At 61.9% G+C, this 17282-nt stretch overlaps 1 protein-coding gene across 30 annotated transcripts in view; it reads left to right on the forward strand.

Moving 5' to 3' along the window:
• The window catches only part of LOC100434611 (multiple epidermal growth factor-like domains protein 6), a 123931-nt gene continuing 106649 nt past the window's right edge, over positions 1–17282 (forward strand). For 25 of the 30 annotated variants that reach the window (XM_054542436.2, XM_054542425.2, XM_063715642.1 and 22 more), the window contains exons 1-3: positions 146–366; positions 8976–9110; positions 16230–16339. In XM_054542436.2, coding sequence (XP_054398411.1) covers positions 236–366; positions 8976–9110; positions 16230–16339 — 376 coding nt within the window. In that variant the 5' untranslated portion in view covers positions 146–235. Of the gene's footprint in view, positions 367–8975; positions 9111–16229; positions 16340–17282 lie in introns of all 30 variants that reach the window. The other 5 variants (XM_054542467.2, XM_054542489.2, XM_054542422.2 and 2 more) reach the window with 3 other exon arrangements.

Raw genomic sequence — 17282 nt, forward strand, 5'->3', positions numbered from 1 at the left:
GCTCAATGCGCTGGGGCGAGTGCCTGCAGGGTGTACCCGGCGATCAGGTCTCCGCGGTGCCACTTCGGGCGCGGGCGGGAAGCCGGGACGCTCCGCACCTGCAGCGACTTTGGGCCCCGCGGACCCGGCGCAGGCACCTGTGGCTGCGTCCTATGGCGCACGTGGAGGCGGAGGCTCTGGGGAGCCGCCGGGGTCGCCTGTGAGCCGGGGAGCGGAGGAGGCACCGGCGCGCACGATGTCGTTCCTTGAAGAGGCGAGGGCAGCGGGGCGCCCGGTGGTCCTGGCGCTGGTGCTGCTGCTGCTCCCCGCCGTGCCCGTGGGCGCCAGCGTTCCGCCGCGGCCCCTGCTCCCGCTGCAGCCCAGCATGTGAGTAGCAGGAGCTGGGAGGGCTCTGCGGGTCGTCCAGAGACCCCGGGGCCTCTGGAGGCCCGTGGTGGACCGAGCTCCGAGGCTTTGTCCCTGGGGCTCCAGAACAATGGGCTGTTTGCGTTAACTGGGGAGGAGGTGGCTGAGACACAGGGCTCCAGGGTCGAGTCGGAGGCCCTTCTGTGGCAGGGCCCCTCGCCGTGTCCCGTCCCCTCCTCCCACTCTCCCCTTCTTTTGCTGCGTGATGTGGGTCCTGCAGGCTCAGGCAGATACTGTACTTGGAAGGCGGTGAGGAATCTGGGCCCCTTTCCGGGCAGGGTCTGGCCCCAGAGCCCGGCTGGGAGAAGGCAGAGAGGAAGCCGTCTGTTCCCGCTTCCCTCCAAAGCCTGTCTCCTGGGATCTGGGGGCCTTTGCAGGGGCGAGCCGTGCCCAGATGGGAGAGCTGAATGGAGTTGGTCTGTGTGGTAAACACGTGTGCTTTGGGCTGTTGGAGAAGGAATTTAGTGCCAGAATGTGCAGGAAGAGAGGGTCAGGGAGCCAGCCGAGATGAATTTAATTTTGAAAGATGATTCCCCAACGGGCCGTTTAGCGGTCTCTCTTGAACAGCAAATCAATCCTTGTGTTGGCCTCAAAGGAAAACTGGTGCGGCAGTGGAGGAGGAGGCGGGGGGGAGTCGCTGGCGTCCCGACCCAGCACTCCCTGGCCTTGCTGGCAGGGGCGGGTGGGCGAGGGCCAGGCCCAGGTGAAGGCCTCCTGTCTGACAGCCTCCCCGTCCAGGGGCCGCAGAGGGGCCCTCAGGCTGTTCCTGTCCAGCACTCCCCCGCAGGGCCTGGTGCTCGAGGGCCCACCACAAACCTGGCCGTGCAGGACCGAGCTGCAGCTGCCTGGGGACTGACAGGAGAAGCTGCCACGTCGAACTGGTGGAGGGGAGGGGATCCAAGCTCCCAAGACCCCACCCTGGGTCTGGCTTTACTCCAAGAAGTGGAGGCCTTTTCAAAGCCCTGCTGTCCCTGGGTTGGGGGCCTTGGCATCCGCAGTGTGAACGGCCCTAGTCCTGACTCCACATGACGGCGGGACATTCCTCTTTCTTGTGATTCCAATGCCTTTGTCCCAGGAGAGCTGCAGGCTCAGAAGGGACACCACAGTGGCCTTCACTGCTCAGCCAGCCACCTCCTCCTGGGACCAGCCAGGGGCTTCCAGGGGCATAGGCTCCCCAGAGTCCCAGGGGTGGGCTGCTGCTCGGCGGAGGTGGATGTCCCGCTGTCTCTGCTCGGATGTCCCTGCTCTTGCGAGGGGCCTCTGCCACCAGTGCACTGCGGAAACTGTCGGTGACCTTCCTGGGCCCGCTGCCGGACTCAGACTTGCTGGGGTCTCCAGGAAAGGAGTGGAGGGTCTGCTTCCTGTGTTCTGCCTCTGCACCTGGGCTCGGGAGGCCCTTCGTGACCCTGGGGCAAAGCTGTTTGAAATGGTGGAAATGGGTTGCAGCAGAGTTGGCTCTCTTTGCTCATCCTTTCTCCAAACCTCCCCTCCTCTCCCTTCTCTGTCCTTCACATCCTGCTCTTCTCCTGGGGAGCCTCCCTGGCTGCAGTAAGTGGCGGTGGCTGCGCTGGGGGCCTGTGCCCCTGGTTTATCTTCTTGACTGTAGGCATATCCACTGGAGGCCTCTGCTCACAGATCGTCCACCAGCGAGAGTCTGAGTTCTGTGACGGTGGCAGGCGTGCCTTCCACAGGCCTGTTGTCCTGTAAGCACCTGGCATGTGCCTGGACATGCAGCCAGGCCGCAGTGGGCCAAAGTTGGCGGGCTGAGTGAGTGCGGGGACCCTGAGCTGGACCCTGGAGAGGTCCCCACTGGGCTGTGGAGTGCAGGGCCTGTTCTGAGGCTCACTCGGTGGAGCAGAAAGGAGGAGGAAGCTGTGGGCTCTGGTACGGGGGTGGGGCAAGGGCACTGTTGGCTCCCTTACCCCAGAGGAGCAGGCCAGATCCCAGAGAGTGCTCAGTCCCTGCTGATCCTGTCCTCCCCATTACCCTTTCCTCCTGGGAATCTGATGAGCAGGCAGGGCCTGGCACGGGGCAGCGGCACCCCCTCTGGCTGAGTGTTCCTGAACCACTGGCTGCTGAGTTGAAGCCTTACTGCCAACCTCCTGTTAATGCTGGAAGCCAGGGCCTCTAGGAGACGCTGTCGGGGGCAGTGAGGGGGGTGCCCTCCAACTCGCAGATCCAGGTGCTTTGCCCCATCCCTGGAGCGTGCAGAGCTGATCTATCTGCTGATTCAGGTCACTCCAAAGTGAATTTCCACTATGAGGAAGGATGGTTGGCCTCTTTCCTGGGGCCTCATGCAGGAGGTCCCAGGCTGCTGGCTGGGCATCTGGGAACAGGGTCTGGGAGAGGTGGGCCGATTGCCCACCTGCTAAGGCATGGACCCACAGGGCTTGGACCAGCCATGGTTGGAAGCTCCACATTTTGGAGACCCTGAGAGGTGTTGCTGGGCTGCAGAGAGGAGTGTCTGCTTCGAGGGGCTCAGGTTCTCTCTGATGGAGTCCCCTCTGGGTAGCTGTGCTACAAAAATGGCCCAGTGCTCTGGAATCAGCTAATGATATGATGCCTCCCCTCCAGGGCGGGTCGGGCCCTGCAAGCTCAAGTCCAATCTTGCAAGTAGCTCTTTGGATCCACTGGTGCCATGGGCTCCAAGGGCCCCATTTGTGAGCCTGAGGCCTGCAGGTTGTCAGCAGGCCTGCTCCCCGACCCCAGGGTGTAGAAGACAGCTGTTCTCAGCCTCCCCTTAGGGCCCTGAGTTTCATAGCACGTGACCTGGAGGGGAAGGAGCTCTCACTTCTGTGAGCTGCTGCCTTTGGGGCTTTGAGTGACACTGTTCGTTGTCTCCTTGTCTACAGGAAGGTACCTGAGGGTCCAAGGGGCCCCAGGGCAGGAGCTGGGCTCCCCCAACCCCAGGGCCTTGAGATTCCCCCCATGCTGGCTGCGCAGGGGCCTGGGAAGCATAAGCAGAGGAGAAGCATGGGGGTAAAAACGAGCCTTTAAAAATAACCGTGAGGCCGTTGGCCTGAGTGAGCCCCACCTCCAGGGCTGCTGTACTGAGTGAGCCCCCCCAACTCCCCTCACCCCCGCCGCCCACACCACAGGGGTTTGTTCAGGGGCTGCATTTAGCCAGGCTGGGGAGCTGAGCCAGGCTGGCTGCCCGGTTTCTGGATCCCCCCCTCCCCAACCTGGTGATGCCGTCGCTGGGCCCAGACTGTTGCTGCCTGCCCTGGAGGGACCCTGCAGCATGCCCATCTCTTGCCTGTGGAGCCCCAGCTCTGCCCGGGAGCAGATGGCCCGACAGCTGGGAGCATTCCGCCTCCGACTGTGCCGGATCCACTTTGTAGTTTGGGAATTCCTGTTCCACGCCACCAGATGGGAGGTGGGATCCAGCCGCAAGCAACAGAAAGGCCTGGGACTCTGGTCCTGTCAAAGGTCACCAGGCGCTTTATTGGGTTCTCCTCAGATCCATGTGCAGCAGTGGGAGGTTTCTTTTTGTCCACTCCTCTGCCTGCCCTCCCCCCGCCAACTTGTCCATCTTCCCAGGTGGGAAGGCCGCCGGGGCCGTGGGTGCGGTGCGGGAAGGCTGCCGGGGCCGTGGGTGCGGTGCGGGAAGGCTGCTGTGGCCGTGTGTGCGGTGCTGAAGTCCCCAGAGGAGACAGTCGTTCCCACACTCACCCCCTCCGCCCTTGAAGGCTGGCTTGATTGATGATCAATCAATTTTGTTGGGGGTCACTGCAAGAGCCATCCAGGAGCTGCTTTCAGGGACCACAGCCTGGCTGGGCAGGGCAAGGGCCCTCTGGCCTTGGGGAGAGCCGTGAGGGGGAGGAGTTATTGGGGAGACATAGGGCGCACCAGGCGGGCAGGGGCCTGGAGAGTGACGGGTGTGATGTGCAGGAAGGGCTGCTGGGTGGTCCAGGGTGGGGTTGGCAAGGGGTCTCGGTGAGTCCTTCAGCATTGTCATCTTGCTGGTTAGTGGCAGCTGAGATTGCTGAGGTTTGAGGAGGGCCAGGAGGGACAAGAAGGCCCTTCAGAGGGGAGCACCCAACCCCTCAGTATCCCCAACCCCAGCCGTGTCCCTGAGGTCTCCAAGCCCTGGAGGCCCGAGCTGTCATCACACCTGCTTTCCAGATGCTGAATTGAGGGCTCAGAGATGGTCAGTGACTCCTCAGGCTGCACAGCAGGCCCCAGGCCTGGAGTGTCTGTTGAAAACCCAAGCTCACAGCTCTGCCCTCTCTGTGTCATCTCCATCCTGAGATGGTGACAGAGTCCCTTCACAGTGGCTGCCCTCAGCACAGGGGCCATTGCAGAGTCAGGGGCTGGACCCTGTAGCCCAGGAGCTCAGGGATCATCGGCCTATTCCCCCCCCCGCTTCCGTTTTTATATGGCAAGAAGTTCAAGGCCACCTGTGCCCAGGGCTCGCCGTGGGTAAGTGCGTTGCAAAGCACAGGGATGGCAAAAGCGTTCAATGCCTGTAGCATTTCCTATGGCCCACTTTCGAGGTACAAGTGACACTTTTTCCGGAATAAATAGTCCCAGCATCTGCAGTAACATTAGCTCACACCTCCTGAGGGCTCAGGAGCCCTTTTCTGTGAGGGCTCATCTAACCCTCATGACAACCTGGCAAGGTCAGTGCTGTGAGTCTTCATTTTACAGGTGAGGAAACTGAGGCAGAGGTTCAGTAACCTGCGCGTCTTAAAGATGGGGCGTGGGGAGCTGAGATTCAAACCCAGGCTGCCTGGTGGTGAGACCTTGCTTCAAACCGCTAGGCCTGGGGTTACAAGCTTGAGTGTGCTCCGGCATCCCCTGGTGGGCTTGGGCAAACACACACAATCCTTCCCTCCCCAAGGAATGCTGGGCCCCACCCCGAGAGTCCTGGATTCAGTGTTCCAGGGTGGGGCCCAGGAATGTGCATTTCTGCAGGTTCCCAGGAGGGGCGGCTGGTCCTGGCCAGGGGACCCCACTTTGAGAACGACTGCATGACGCTTTGCAGCCCTAGAGCCCGACGGTCGGTGGGGTGGGTGCGTTCATCATGAGTTCTGCCCTCCAAGATGCGCTAGTTCTTTAAAACACCTGTCTCTGATCCCAAATTTGACACTGTTACATGAAAGCGTGAATTTTTTAAGTTTCAGGGGGACAGAGTATCTGTCAGTAGGAGGAGGACGGGGGTGGCACTGTCCCGGGAGGGGTTGGGGAGGGATCTTCACGAAAGCACACAGGAAGCACGGGGGTGCCACCGTGGAACCAAGGTCATCCCTTGGGTGGGGGCCGGGTCCTGGAACCTGGAGAGAGTGGGTGCAGCCCCCGCCCCTGACGGGAGGGCCATACCCCAGTGCCTCTCCCACATCTCTTGCTGGTCCTCCCATTGACTAAACCCACCTGGCAGCCAGAGGGCAAAGTGTGTAAGTGTGTGAGTGTGTGTGTGCCTGTGTGTGTATCTGTGAGTGTGTGTGATGGGAGTTTGAGAGTGCATATGTGTGTGCGAGTGTGTGGGTTTGTGAGCTTGCATGCGTGAGGGTACAGAAGCGCGTGAGTGTATGTGTGTGATTGTGTATGTGTGTGAGTGTATCATTGTATGAGTGTATGTGTGTGTGATTGTAAATGTGTATGTGAGCGTGTGAGAGTGTGTATGAGAGTATGTGTGATTGTGTGTGAGTGTGAATGTGTATGTGTGTGATTTTGTGTGTGTGTAATTGTGCGTATGTATGTGTGGGTAAGTGTATGTGTGTATGAGGGTGTGTGATTTTGAGTGTGAATGTGTGATTGTGTGTTTGTGTGTATGTGATTGTGGGTATGGTAGTGAGAGTGTGAACGTGTGTGAGTGTATGAGCATGTTGAGTGTGTAAGCATACATGTGAGTGTGAATGTGTGTGATGTGCTTGTGAATGTGTGTAATTGTGTTTGTGTGATTGAGTGTGTGAGTATGTGTGAGTTCATTGTGTGTGAGTGTGTGTTCGAGTCCATGTAAAGTATGTGTGACTGTGTGTGTGGGTGTGTGTGATTGAGTATGAGTAAGGGTGTATGTGACTGTGAGTGTGTGACTGTGTGGGTGTGTGTATGAGTGGTTGTGAATGTGTGTGATTGAGTCTGAGTTTGTGTGTGAGAGTGTGAGTGTGAGAGTGTTTGTGTGTTTGCGGGTGCTGGGAGGATGTGATCCACAGAGGTCAGCCTTGAGTCACAGCAGGGTGGGGCAGTGGCCCTGGGGGCTGTGAGACCATCCCCCATGGGTGCTGTAGTCTGGGGGTCAGGAATGAGGTCAGGACCCAGCCCCAGGGAGGCTGAGGAGGGCTCTCCCTGGAGACATGACCCTCTGTCCCTGATCCAACCTCTGGTCCTGCCCCCTCCCCTGTTCTCACTCTGGGATCCGTGGCCCTTGGGACACAGAGGCCCAACAGTGCTGGGGGAAGGTGGGAGAGACCTGGCCCTTAGTCATCACCATTAGCTGGTGACCTTGAGCAGATCAGGGGGTCACTGTCACTTCCTCCCTGGGAGGGGAGAGATTCGATGATGTAACGTCAGGAAAGGACCTGGTGCTGGGCATGGAGGAGACACTCCTGAACAAGTCACCTCTTCCCTAGCTCCCAGGTAGAAATAGTTGGGGTTTTTGAAAGTCTCGCTCTCCACCCAGGTGAGAGTTGTCTTCCTGGTGCAGGAAGAGGCGATGGCAGAGCCTTTCCACCTGCCCTGGGTTCATGCAGCTGATCCTGCCTAGCTGGAGGGTCCCCATTGCTGTGGAGGCTTCTCGGCTGCAGCTGCCAATCTGTCTGGGAGTTGGTGGGGAACCTGGACCCTGCTCATGGCCAGGAGGAGCTCTGTCCTGCCTCGTGCCCTGGCTTGTGCCCCTGCCCTGCAGTCACCTGAGCTTGGACTCCAGGAATCAACGCTGCCTCGGGTGGGCAAGCCTCAGCCTTGGGATGGGACGTTTGGGAAACTGCGGGAGAGTGTGGGCAGAACCTCTCGGCAGGAGGTCACGGGCAGGACATGTCCAGCAGCAGCCCCAGCCCCTCTCGGACTTGACTGGAGACCTGGAGCTGGACTCTAGTCCCAGCCTTCGTCTGCCCCTTTGTGGGTGGGCAGCTGGAGGCCAGGGTCCCTCCTCCGGGTGCCACAGCAGCCTGGAGGAGCCCCTGCTGTCCTGGCTTGTGAGGCCCTGCCATTTGCCACTCTCAGTTTTTGCCACCACTGTGTTGGGTCTGTGCTTTCTGGATTTGTTCAGCACAAGGGGGTGGGCTGAAGTCAGAGGGGACACAGGGCTTCCCACACAGCACGAGCCCCGGGAAAGAGGAAAAATAAGTCCTCCGTTGCGAGAGCCTCCATCTGGGGGCGGCTGGCCTGGGGCCAGGGTGGCTGAACGGGGCGTGCAGTCTGTGGGTGCTGAGCCAGGGTCTGGCCCACTGGGTGGCGGCGGGTTAGGAGCTCCTGGCAAGGCCTGGGCGGAGGGCAGTACCGAGTCTGGACAATATTCCCAGTGGGGTGGGGACCTCTGATGAGGAGGCTGGGGGAACCCATGCCACCTGCTTGCCCCCAGGAGGTGGGAGGGGCTCTGGCGGGATCTGCCAGGCTTGCTGCACCTGAGGCTGGAGGGGAGACACCGGCCCGCACCAGGTGTGCCTAGCCCTGGTTCTGGGGAGCCAGTCCAGAGCTGGGAGAGCAGGACAAGCCTCTTCTTTCCTCTGAGGCCCCCCCAGACATCACCTGATTCAGTGGGACACGTGCGCTGGAGCCTTGTCCTCCTCCCCCGAATTTGCCTCTGTGGAGGGAGCCCTTCTCACCCCTCGGTCAGGGCAGGCCAGGGGTGAGCCCCTGCTCTGGGGGTGCCGGCCCGTGTGGCTGTCTTTGGAGGGTCCCTCCCTCTGACCCTTCCCTCTGCAGGGCCTGAGTCCTTTCTCCACCTGCTCCGAGCCCGGTGGGGTCTGGATGGCTGGCTTAAGGCGCCTGTCCCTGGCGTGCCCCCTCCCCTGGTTTATGCAGCCTCTGGGCTGGAGAGGCCTTGGAGGGACCTGAAGGAGCTTGGCAGGGATGGGGCTGGGGTTTTCACCTCCTCCTCCAAGAGCAAACACTCACCAGTGTGGGTCATAGGACAGAGGGGACACAGGTCTGCCAGGGAGCCACCGACTTCACAGTGGATGGGCCTGGGTTCACCCCAGCTGTGTGCCCCAGCAGCATCAGGCCTGGGGATATCTCTGAAGCGAGGTGGGGAGGGCTGGGGTGGAGAGGACAGAATGGGCCCGCGCTTGGTCCTGGATTCTGGACGAGGTGTGACTGTGCCTTGAGGCCACAGTTCCTGTCTGTTGAGGCAGCGTCGTTGGTGGCTGTGTTGCGAGGTCTTAGAGTACCAGGAGCCACGCTGTGGCCCATGCGTGGGGGATGTGGCGGTCATCTTGCCTTTTCTCCTGAGCTCCTGTGCTCTCAAGCCTGGGTCCCACAGCCGGCCTGGGGCACTGGCATGGGCACTGTGCTGTGGAGGCCTGGACCTCACTCCAGATGAGCTGACACCCAAGGCTGGGGGTGCAGGAGAGGTGGGTGCTGCCGGCTGGGGGTGGCCGAGGTGCTGACTCTCCGTGTCTCTGTTCCAGGCCCCACGTGTGTGCTGAGGAGGAGCTGACCCTGGTGGGCCGCCGCCAGCCGTGCGTGCGGGCCTTCAGCCACACGGTGCCGGTGTGGAAGGCCGGCTGCGGGTGGCAGGCGTGGTGCGTGGGCCATGAGCGGAGGTAAGTGCAGGGGCCCGTGTTGGGGGAGGGGCTCCATTCACACAAAGGGTGGCACTGACCACCCGGGAGCTGGGCAGCCAAGGCTGGGACCCCGTCCTGGTCTCGGGGCCACACGCACCCCCTGCCTGAAGCCCTCATCTGAGCATGAGGCCTCTCCCACCCTCAGGGTGGGGCTGCCACGGGGCTACTCACATGCTGTAGCCCTCTCCTGTTTAGCCAAGCACCTGAGTCTTTTGTGAGGGGTGTGTGGAGGAGGAGGGGCCCAGCCCAGGAGGATGCTGGCCACCCAGGAAAGGGAGAGTGGTCTCAGCCTGCCAGGGGCCCAGTGGGAGGCTGCTGCTTCTTGGCCCTAGGGCCTTGTTCCCAAACACACGTGAAACTTTTTACTGCTCAAGATTTTATTTCAACACCGAACTTGAGTGCCTGTGCACACCTCTTCCCCCTTTTATAGACTCAGGCTCTGCAGAGCTGGCCCTGCCGCAAAGCGGGTTGTGCGGGGAGCTGGCAGCCACCCCATGTCAGGTGGAGGGTTTCCATGTGTCTGGGGGAGGGAAGGCAGGAACGCATTCTCAGATAAGAGCGTGGCTTAGCTTCTCAGCCTGGGATCTGCGGAGGAGCCGAGGTCCTGCTCTATGCTGCTCTCTTGGGTGTGGGGTCCACGCGGGACACTTGCACCTGCTGTACCTGCTCCAGGGGGCTCCGGCAGCTTTCCGGTCAATGTGTGTTTGCTGTGCAATTCAGATGTGTTCAGAGTAGAGGAGAAAAAAAGCCGTTAAGCAATAATGGTGGTTGTCACTCAGGGGCGGTTCTGTCTTCCTACCCCGGGACAGTGGAGATGTGGAGTCAGGTTTGGTGACAGGTGAGCTGGGCAGGCTGAGGGGGCCGGGGATGCTGCTCAGCATCTGCAGCACACAGGATGACCCCCCCAACAGAGGACCCGGCCCAGTACCAGGAGGGCTGAGGTTCAGGGATCCTAAGCCCCCAAAACAAGAGATCTCAGGAGGGCTGAGGTTCTGGGAGCCTGAACAAAAAGAAGAAGAAATCTCCTCTCATTGTTTTCCCCAAAATAGCAGCTTGCAGTCTATCCTGACTGTCAGCCATGCGTGGATGTGGGCCTGCCCTGTGGATGCCATGCGTGCATGGATGCAATCATGCGTGCGTGGATGCAGGTGGATTTACCTGTGGGAATTTGTTTGCGTCAGCCAGGTCTCCCGCCAACAGCTCATGGTGGAAGAGTTCCGTTTCTAGAAGCAGCCAGGAGCCATCTGAGCCCAGGGCTGGAGAGAGTGCTGGTGGCCGGGCTGAGGAAGTCCCCCTGCCATGGGGGCACGATTTCTCCATTGTGGTCTCCAGGCTGGCCTGAAGGCAGGGTGGGAGCAGCGTTGCTGATGTGCCAGGGTCCTCAGCCTCCTGGCAGGGCACTGGGGGCAGCTGTGGACAAAGTCCCCCTGCCTGGCGGGGGGCACTGGCAGGGGATCCCCTCCTGGCATTACCCAATGCAGGGTGTCCGGGTCTCTTCACCAACCCTCCCTCCCGAAAGGTGGCCGTTCTGCCTCAAGGTCCTGGGCTTGTTGTGGGGGAGGGGCCGAGGTCCACCTCCGAGGACCCTGGGCTGTTCTCACCTGACCCCTACTCCTGGGGAACCAGAGGCCTCTTACCACCCAGGTGCTGGGGGGATGGGTGTCCTGTGCGCTCTACTGGAACCAGCCCCAAGTGAGGTGGTGACACGCGGCCCGGGCCCCTGTCCCTTTGAGATGCTCCTGGGGCTGTTCATGGGCACACGGTGCTTCCAAATCTCACGTTTCCAATTTGTGTCCCCTCCCAAGCCGCTGGGGGCTGAATCCAGCTGTGCAGCCTTGGGAGAGTCTCTTCAGATGCCAGGTCCAGACATCACTCCACGCTCCACGCGGCGAGATTTTGGGTGGTGCCTGGAGCACCGGCCTGGGGCCTGCTCTCTTCATTCCTCCCAGGAGCCAGCCCTGTTCCCCGCCCTCCGGCTCCTGCCCGTCCTCCTTCAGAGCATTGCTTCTCCTCCTCTGGTATCAGGAGTCCCCGTCCCTAACCCTGAGCCCTTGCCGTTTGCCCTCGAGCCCCCAGTGCTTACGACCAGGTTCCCAACTCACTGTGGAACTGGTGGGGACCCCAGCGTCCCAGCTGGGCTCTGGATGGCATCATGGAGGTGGGCACAGGCCACTCCTCCTGTGCCCACGGGGACGGCTTTGCCACACAGCAGACGCCTGGGTATGTGTGGCTGGGCTCAGCAAGGGCAGGGCGGCTCATTGGCTTGGCCACCATTCAGCCAGGGCACTGAGCATTTGGGGCCCCTGGGTTCTGGGGAGATGCAGGGAAGGCGGCCCGGGCTGCCCTTAGGAGGGCACAGAGGGGCGACAGGGAGGCTGAGGCGGGACCCCAGAGCACCGTGGCACTGAGGGGTGACTCAAGGGTGAGCTGGTACCATGGGAGGCTCCTGGTTTCCTTGCTGGCTCCACCCCTGTCAGCCTGGCGACCTCAGCCTCCTTTTTCTCACCCGTGAGCTGAGCTGACAGTATCTCCTGGGCCTGGGGTCGTGCCTGTCAGAACCTAACCCTTTCTGGGCTGCCTGGCACAGAGTGGGGCACAGAAACGGGGTGCCCACGTGCAGAACAGCCCCAGCAGTGCAGGGTCAGGGGCTGGCCTGGGCTTCCTCAGGCCCTGGAGTGAGGAGCAAGCATGAGTTCCCCTCAGCCTCTACACACCTCCATCTGCCACCTCGCCAGCCGGGCCGAGACTGCCGCCAAGCCCTCCACTGTCACACGGCTGGGTGACTGGTGACTTGGGCTGTGAGGCCACAGCTGGGCTTGGTGGCAGGCACCCTGCCCAGGCCTGGAGGGTGCCACATGTGGCTCTGAATGTCCAGCTTTGCCTGCGGTGTGCCCGTGCCAGGTTGTTGGGGCCTCATTGTCAGGACTGTGTCCCCGAGGGCTTGGCTTCTGGCCTTCTCTTTCTGTAGCAATTATTCTCCACCGGTAATTCTCCAGTTGGTTGGAGCAGGGTGCCGGGTGGCTGAGAGCCGAGGGCGAGAGGCAGCAGCTGCACACCGCACAGCCTGAGGGCACCCTGGCTTGCCTGGTGGAGGATCACCCTCCTGCCCTGGACAGACAAGGAGACACCTCCTCTCCTGAGCTCTGTGGGGGAGGCCAGCAGGCTGGATGAGCCCCAGTAGGGTGGGAACCTGCTGAAGCCTCAGTTTCCCCACCTGGCTCACAGCAGCGGTGAGGATTAGATGAGCCGCCTCCCCGGGCTGGCCCCGCAGTGGCTGTGTTGTGATGGCTATGGTTGGAAGGGCAGGGGACCTCAGCCCCTCGTCTGGCTTCTGGGCTGTGGAGCCTGCTGCCTGCCTCAGGCAGGGCCGCGGAGTGATGGGTGCTCCGGCCCGGCCCGGCCCGGCCCAGAGTAGGTGAGGCTGTGAGTACAGCTGAGAGGGCGCCCGGGTATTCAGGGGTCTTGCCCTCAGCCCCCTCAGTGGGTACTTCCCTGACAAACCCGGCTGGGGGGCCGTCTGAATAAAGGGACTCCTGCCCTCTGAGGAGCAAGGTCCCTGAGAAGGAAGGGGTGGAGGAAGGGCTCTGATGGTAGAGCTGCCGCTCAGGTCCCTCCTGCCCAGGTCCCTCTTGCCAGACCCACACTCCCTGATCCATGGCCTCCACTGTGAGCTGGTGGCTGCAGAAGGCAGAGGAGTGGGCACCCGGGGCCGGCCGCGTTACCACGACGACCCCCGCCCTGCGTGAACCAGCTCCCCAGCGTTGGAGCCCGTGTGAGCTGGTGCTGGCTGCCGGGGAATGAAGGGCTGGTCTTCACGGGGGCTGCAGGGGCTATTCCCTTTCGGGGGGATGGAGGGGGTGGTCAGTGGCCCAGGGAAGCAGCACGTAGCCCAGCACTGCTGCAGCCTGGGAGAGGGGATAAATATTTACCATGCACAGGCCCACTCTCAGCTCTGCCAAATATTGTTCACCGCGGTGGTCGGTTTCTGTCCGGGCAAGTGGTTTCATGTCCTGCCAAGACGGGGTTTGCAAGGCGCTCCCAGAGCGTCTCTGTGCAGTGCGCGTGTATGAGCACATGCTTCCGGGAAGCGGCCCGCCCGCCGGCCACTGGCCCCGCTTGTTTGTTGTGTCAGGGTCCCCAGGGCCCACCTCCGGCTTCCCATGCAGCAGCCCCGGCAAGATGGGGGTGTTTTGTTACCCAGAGACGGCAGCCCGGCTGCCCTGGCCACTCCCAGAGGCTCAAGGGCCCTTGATCCCAGGCTGTTGGCTGGGCCCCTGGTCACCTCCCCTGCAGACAGCGGCAGAGCTGGGGGAGGGTGGCTGCTGTAGGGTCCTCAGGCTGCAGGGCAGGCCTGGGGCGGGCGCATCTTCTACTCCTTCGATTTCTCTTTCTGTTCTCTCTGTCTTGCCTCTGTCCCTCTCTGCCTCTCTCTCCATCCTCCCACCACGCACATCCACGTGAGCAAACACAAAGGCCTCAGAGCCTTGGGACCCGTGGGCAGGTACCACGCGGTGAGCTGTGCAAGAGTTTCCTGCCACTGCTGCAGTGAGCCCCGACAAACCAGGTGGCTTCAAAACAGCGGGGCTTTATTCTCTCCCAGCTCCAGGGGCCGGAAGTCCAAGATCAAGGTGTGGGCAGGCTGTGCCCCTGCAGGGGCTCTGAGGGGGCGTCTGTCACAGCCCCCAGCTTCTGCTGCCGGCTGTCTGGGAGTGCCTTGCCTTGTGGCCGCCACTTCCGTCTCTGCCTTCCTGTTCACACAGCCATCCCCTGTACCTGCGTCCAAATTTCCCTCTTCTTATAAGGGCGCCAGTCACTGGATTAGGGCCCCCCACCCGCTGTGAACAACCTCATGTCACTGGATTAGGGCCCCCCGTCCGCTGTGAACGACCTCATGTCACTGGATTAGGGCCCTCCGTCCGCTGTGAACAACCTCATGTCACTGGATTAGGGCCCCCCCGTCCGCTGTGAACGACCTCATGTCACTGGATTAGGGCCCCCCGTCCGCTGTGAATGACCTCATGTCACTGGATTAGGGCCCCCCGTCCGCTGTGAACGACCTCATGTCACTGGATTAGGGCCCCCCGTCCGCTGTGAACGACCTCATGTCACTGGATTGCAGGTGAAGCAAAGACCCTATTTCCAAGAAGTAAGGTCACACCTGGGGGGACCTGAGTTTGTGGGGACATTAGTCACTGCAGAACAAGCAGCGGGAGACAGGGCGTCAGGGTGCGCAGGTGGCACAGGTGGCCGTCTGTCTTGCTAGTCCTTGCTAGAGTGAGGGTGGAGGCTGTTTGGGCAGTGGAGGGGTGAGGACCCAGGCGTCAGGGTTGCTCCCTGAGGAAGGACAGCAGGGTCGGTGGGCGGGTGCTGGGGCTGATGTGACTCATGCTCTGAAGAAGCAGGAAAGGAGCTTCCTCGAGAGGCAGCGAACCTTCCAGAAGGCAGAGGAGTTGGCACCCGTGTGGCCGAGGCCTCATTCCCCTGATGACCCCAGCCCTGCGTGAACCAGCTCCCTGGTGGCGGTGGAGCCTGTGTGAGCTGCTGGTGGCTGCAGGGCAATGAGGGGTTGGTCCTCACAGGGGCTGTGGGGTCCGCAGGCCAACCAGCCCTCTCCAAGGGTCTTTCACTTTAGGGGGCATGGAGCGGGTGGTTGGCGGCCTGTGGGGGGCAGCTCGAGTTGGAAGAGGCCCAGGCAAAGAGGAACTGAGACTTAGGAGCCCCAGGCTGGGGCTGTGATGGTGGAAGGCTTGCTGGGGCTGTGTGGGCTGGGGTGCCCCCACCTCCCATCCTCCCTCTGCTATAGGTTTGTAGCTGTCTCACTCAGGGCGAGTACCAGAGCGGGAGAGACAGGCCCCTTGCCAAATGTTCTGCCAAGACTTCCCATGCGTGGGGGCTGGTGATGCCTGCAGGCGTGGGGGCTGGTGATGCCTGCAGGCGTGGGGTGGAGACGGGGGCTGGGCAGGGGATGGCGCAGGATGCCCTGGGGTGGGGACGGGGGCTGGGCAGGGAATGGCGCAGGGTGCCCTGGGGTGGGGACGGGGGCTGGGCAGGGGATGGCGCAGGGTGCCCTGGGGTGGGGACGGGGGCTGGGCAGGGGATGGCGCAGGGTGCCCTGGGGTGGGGACGGGGGCTGGGCAGGGGATGGCGCAGGGTGCCCTGGGGTGGGGACGGGGGCTGGGCAGGGGATGGCGCAGGGTGCCCTGGGGTGGGGACGGGGGCTGGGCAGGGGATGGCGCAGGGTGCCCTGGGGTGGGAGCCAGATCGGGCTGCCCATTCCCAGGAGGACACTGCCATCTCCTGGGGGGCCCTACCATTTTCTGCTCAGCCTTAGTGACACCCGCAGCCCGTCCCATCTGAGCAGGAGCCAGCCTGTGAACCAAGGCTGCCCTGCCCACACTGCCTCCGGGAAGCCCTTCCTGCCTGCCCGCCATGGCGCCTCCTCTCTGACCTGGGCCCACACAGGTCCTCCTGCTGCTCCCCATAACTGCTTCCTCCAGGTCCCCTCTGTCTCCCCAGCTCAGCTTTGTCCTCCTGGGTGTAGGGGGCAGTGGCCATGGCACCTGTGTGTGGGGCTCCTACTGGGGCCGTCTGCTTCACTGATGGACTCAGAATGTGGAGTCTGAACTGGCACCTCCCCTGCCTGGCACAGCCCACCCGGTCCCGGGCACCATGGGCCCACTTGGCTCATCCCAGAAGCCATTCTGGCTCCAGGGCTGGGCACTTCCAACTCCCTGTGACGCTCACAGACCTGTGAGTGAGTGGTGAGATGTGCGTCCCAACGCCAGCCTGGAGCCAGGACCACCGTTGGGAGGGAGGGGGCCGGGCAGAGGCAGTGGGGTAGCGTGTTCCCGGGTTGCATGTAGCACGAGGCCACTGTCGCTGGTTCCAGCACGGCCCCTGCTGCCTCCATGCTGCCCCCTCATTCAGAAGAACCTGGCTGGGCATTGGCATCAGCCACCCCACCCGGGAACCTTGGTGCCGCAGCCTGTGCCGCTGGGAACCCGGCTGATGCAGAGTCAGTCTTCCCAGGGTTGCAGTGAGAGCCAAATACAGCCAGTCCCGCGACGGTAAGCACTTCCCTTCTCTCTTTCTTTCTAGAACCGTCTACTACATGGGCTACAGGCAGGTGTATACCACGGAGGCCCGGACCGTGCTCAGGTGCTGCCGAGGGTGGACACAGCAGCCCGGTGAGGAGGGCTGCCTCTCGGGTGAGTGCCGCCTGCGCCTCCCCGCCTTCCCCTCCACCTCCACCCCAGACGACTCAGCAGAGCCATGAATCTGCCCCGGGCCTGGTGGGGATCGCCCTTCCCCAGCCACACGAGAGACTCAGGGGCCACTCACTCAGCAATGCCGCTTGCCAAAGGCTGCAAAAGCGACATCAGCGAGGCTGGCAGAGCTGTGGAAAGAGAGAGCTGGGGCAGGGTGGGGTCAGTCCACTTTGCTGGCTCTGCTGGAGGACGGGAGCCTGCCATTGGCAGGGTGTCTGAGGGTTTCCTGGGGCCACGCATTGGTGTCTGTGGTTCATGTACTCCTGAGCTTGGTTCAGGGTTCACCTGCCACATCATGCTCACCCCCAGCTCCCCGAGTCCCTCTCCCTGCCCTGTTTCCCTATACCATGTTCTCCCAAGGCCAGTCCAGGCCGGGTGGCGGGCCTCAGCTTCAGTGGGTATAAGGGAGCTACTCCTTCCTCTCTCCGTTATGTAGCCAGCACAATTCGAGAGGCCCATGCTGCATACGACCTGACCTGGGCAGGTGCTGTTGTGCTGAGGCTCAGAGGTGTGGGGCCCAGGACTGGAATTGGGTGGTCTGAGCTGAGTGGGTGGCTCTCAAGCCTCTGCTTTGTAAAAGGAATGGGGCTCACAGCTACAGAGATGTTTGGGAAGGGTTTCAGGCATGGGGACAGAAGCCCCGCCGGTGAAACCGCCTGAGCAAAGGGGTCAGTGTCCCTCCCTGGGAGGGGTCAGTCCAGAGGTCGTGGGACCCTGTCCCATAAAGCTGGCCTCCCCTAAAACATCGAGGTGGCATCCTGCCAGTGAGGGACAGGCTGCGCCGTGGAGTGTGGCTGGGAGTCATGCACTCCCCACATTTTTATTTTGTTGCTTTTTATGTTTATTTTTTAGAGGCAAGGTCTCACTCTGTCAACCAGGCTGG

The sequence above is a fragment of the Pongo abelii genome, chromosome 1 (assembly GCF_028885655.2).
Source record: "Pongo abelii isolate AG06213 chromosome 1, NHGRI_mPonAbe1-v2.0_pri, whole genome shotgun sequence".
NCBI lineage: Eukaryota > Metazoa > Chordata > Mammalia > Primates > Hominidae > Pongo > Pongo abelii.